This window comes from Histoplasma capsulatum, genomic scaffold (assembly GCF_000149585.1).
Source record: "Histoplasma capsulatum NAm1 scaffold_5 genomic scaffold, whole genome shotgun sequence".
Lineage (NCBI taxonomy): Eukaryota > Fungi > Ascomycota > Eurotiomycetes > Onygenales > Ajellomycetaceae > Histoplasma > Histoplasma mississippiense.
In genome coordinates, this window is record NW_001813978.1 from 2,477,717 (window position 1) to 2,481,444 (window position 3,728).

Sequence of the window (3,728 nt, forward strand, 5' to 3'; positions counted from 1 at the left end):
CCTCCAAATCTCTTCGGTCTTAAGGCTACACCCGGTTCACCCCAATATCCAATCGAAGTCGACCAGCCGCTGCATCTCTTCCCATAGTACCAGTAAAGCTATGAACAAGACCACCCTTGGGCAACTTCGCCAGACGCGGAGTGAGCAGCCGTTCGAAATCCTCGCTAGCAGCTCTGGAATGCAGAAAGAGCGGCAGTTGGACCTCAACTGCAAGATCCAACTGTGCTTCGAAGTACTTCAATTGCTGGTCCTTGGGCGAGAAGAAGAGGCGGTCATAGTCAAGACCTATCTCGCCAAATGCAGTGGCATGGCCTGATTCTTTGGCTTCGAGCGCGAGCCTCCTCAGCTCTTGTAACATCTGTTCAGGGCCTTCTGGGTACGAGTCGAAGAGTTTTGCTTGGCAGGGGTGGACGCCAACAGTGGCGTAGCAGATACCAGCTGTTTGTATTGGGGAAATGTTAGACAGGGTCGGACCGGCCATAAATCATAATGGTCTTCGTAGGGGGAAGGTAGGTGATAGGGTGGTCACAGGTAATATTGTAAGAATACCTACGATGAGCCTTGGCAAGTTCTACGGCGTGTCTCGACTCGTCTAAGTCAGAGCCTGTGACCATAAGTTTCTGACAGCCGATATCCAGAGCCCGCTGGATGATATCGTCTAAGTCATTGTCGTGGACCTTTTTCCCGTGGTAGACGCCTGTGAATACTGGGTCCCCAAGGTTGATTGCTACCTGTTCGCAAAAAGAATTTAGCGAATTTCCTTCCTTCGCGAGCACAGCTTGTGAGATTCAGCTACGCAAACAAGATCATAGTATGCGAACCTACGTCGGCATATCGCAGCTGTTTCACGGAATCTCCCATGCTGGTTGGAGTCCTTTGATTTTCCCGAAAGTTATGATAGCAATGTTGACTGTGTGTATTTACGCGGATCCCAATTGGGTCATACCGCAGCAATGAATTTTGATATACTATAGGAAGACAATGAGCAAGTAAATGTTATGTACAAGTACAAATGCGCCGCTATTGGAATCGCTACAATCAGAAATTAAAGACAAGTTTCTCACTCACCTTGTCGAGAGGGGTATTCACAACACGACACCGATAATGTTCTAGTCTGTAGAGATTGGGTATAGCGGAGAAGCGAGCCAGCCCGGATTAACCTGACACAGGAAGTCCGTAAAGAACAGGACTTCATCATCTGGCCACTGAATCTCCAAGCTTGATATTCATTCAAATTCGTCCAGGTTTTGCAAGAAGCTAGATTTTTGAAGTTCTGGATAATAGTATTTCCGTGATGCCGTGTAAATAAACTGACAGATGTGGAAGTTAGAGCATTGGGCCAGGATTTGCTCATCTTTTGTGCATTCGTTGAAATATTTATTACATCTAGCAATAGGTTTTTGATCAAGCGCATTTTAAGGGCTCGAAGCTCTTCAACTCCAAAGGCCGGATGGAATTGCAACAAAGATAAATCACCCAGAACCTCGTTTAGCTCAAACGCTAGCTCTCGACCAGTCCCTGAGCCAGCGATTCGTCCCCACCTGATACTATGGCGTTCCCTATGATTTTCGCTCGTTATCATATCACCTAACCCATCGGCCGAGAGCTATAATTGCTGAATAGCTTCATCGCTATTGATAAAACAAAGAGCACTATTGAATATTCATCTCTATTCCTTTTGTGCTGTGCGAAGGGGCCTCTAAAAAAAATCCACGTCTTTTCGCGCATGTCCTTGTTCCAACCCGGCACTTTGCGACACGGCAATTTCAGTGATTCGTTGATTGCAGTCTCTGTGTAGATGCCCTCCCCTTAAGGTGTCGCTTCTTTCCTTTTTGCAGTCAATGGCAGCGGATTCTCCAGTACTTTGACGGACAAGCACAAACAACAAAATTTCGTGCAAGGATGTCAAAATCTAATAATAACCAACATATCTCTGCGCTGGAGGTTAGTGCGCATAAGGCAGCTAATGACTGTTGGATCGTTGTTGATAACCAAGTTTGGGACATCTCGGACTTCCTCTCAGAGCACCCCGGAGGGCCCAGCAGTACGCACCGTTATTCCCAACTGTATATATTTGCTATGCAGCAGGTCATTGACTGCCTTTGATAGTTATCCTCAAATATGCCGGACGAGATGCAACAAAGGCATACTCCGAGATTCACCCACCAAATCTTATTAAGAACAGTCTTCCGAGTGATAAACTGAAGGGTGTTCTAGATCGAAACTCCGTTGACGATGAATGGCTCAAAGCGCCCTCCGAACAGAGCGGGAAACGCCTCCCAAGCAACGAGAAACCACCTCTAACAACATTGATAAACGCCCATGATTTCGAAGTCGTAGCTTCCCAAACTGCTCCAGCAAAGACATGGGCTTTTTACTCGAGCGCCTCAAACGACCTCATCACTCGTGACGCCAACAAATCCTTCTTCGACCGCACGTGGCTCCGGCCCCGTGTCCTCCGCAATGTGAAAGAAGTCAATACCAAAACTAAAATACTCGGCTGTGATGTGAACATGCCTCTCTTTGTCAGCCCCGCTGCCATGGTGAAACTCATCCACCCAGATGGCGAACTCGCCGTTTCCCGCGCTTGCGGAACCAGAGGCATCATGCAGGGCATCTCTAACAGCGCCAGCTATCCCATGAAAGACATAACCGCTGCGGGGCCGCGGGCGAACTATTTTTTCCAGCTGTACGTCAATAAGGACCGCGCCAAGTCTGCTGCACAGCTCCGAGAATGCTCAGAAAACCCTCGCATACGGGCTATATTCATCACAGTCGACGCAGCGTGGCCCGGCAAGCGCGAGGCGGACGAAAGAGTCCGCGCAGATGAAAACTTGAGTGTCCCCATGTCGGCACAGCGGGCGCAGAACGACTCGAAGGGTGGGGGATTGGGCCGTGTCATGGGCGGGTTCATTGACCCGGCCTTAACGTGGGAAGACCTAGTCTGGGCGCGCAAACACACGCATCTCCCCCTTGTGCTTAAGGGTGTCATGTCCGCAGATGATGCGATGCTGGCAATGAAAGCTGGCCTGGATGGGATTCTCTTGAGTAACCACGGCGGCCGCAATCTGGACACCAGCCCGCCGGCTCTAGTCACCCTGTTGGAGTTACATAAGCGCTGTCCTGAAATATTCGATAAGATAGAAATCTACGTAGATGGTGGAATCCGTCGCGGAACGGATATCTTGAAAGCGGTGTGTCTCGGCGCCACGGCGGTGGGGATGGGGAGAAGCGTGTTGTTTGCCGCAGCCTACGGCCAAGAAGGGGTGGAGCATTTGTTTGATAGTAAGTATTTTTTTTCCTTCTTCTTCCTTACGTGCCTCTTTCCCCTCGAGGCTTTTCCTCCTCTCATTACATACCGTATGCATGTGCTCTTACCATTCCAAAACAGTCATGGCAGACGAACTAGAGGGCGCGATGAGACTCGTAGGGATCACATCCCTCGATCAAGCCCATCCAGGCCTCGTCAATACCGCTGATATTGACCACCTTGTTCCCGATTCGGCTTCACATCCGTATGCTCGATCTGTCACCCGCGGCCCCGACCACAGCCGGACTAGGCCGCAATCGAAACTGTGGAACGGAGGTGCAATTAAAGCGAGGTTGTAGTTTTCTACCATTCCCTCTACTACCACCCCCACCGACCCCCCCACCCCCCCACCCCCAATATCTAGAGGCATCTAGAATGTCTCTGAGCTTGGAAGTTCCACGATAAACATAATATCGGC

General features: G+C 49.8%; 2 protein-coding genes across 2 annotated transcripts in view; one reads left to right on the forward strand and one right to left on the reverse strand.

Moving 5' to 3' along the window:
* The window catches only part of HCAG_05601 (conserved hypothetical protein), a gene marked incomplete at both ends in the record, with an annotated part of 1,405 nt that extends 544 nt beyond the window's left edge, over positions 1 to 861 (reverse strand). The window contains 3 exons of the mRNA XM_001540084.1: positions 41 to 438; positions 554 to 731; positions 826 to 861. Coding sequence (XP_001540134.1) covers positions 41 to 438; positions 554 to 731; positions 826 to 861 — 612 coding nt within the window. The remainder of the gene's footprint in view (positions 1 to 40; positions 439 to 553; positions 732 to 825) is intronic.
* A 1,041-nt stretch (positions 862 to 1,902) lies between these two features.
* On the forward strand, positions 1,903 to 3,609 carry HCAG_05602 (conserved hypothetical protein; the record flags this gene model as incomplete). The annotated part of the gene is made up of 3 exons (XM_001540085.1): positions 1,903 to 2,044; positions 2,110 to 3,285; positions 3,392 to 3,609. The coding sequence occupies 3 exons, from the start codon at positions 1,903 to 1,905 to the stop codon at positions 3,607 to 3,609; spliced, it is 1,536 nt and encodes a 511-aa protein (XP_001540135.1).
* Between the last annotated feature and the right edge of the window lie 119 nt (positions 3,610 to 3,728).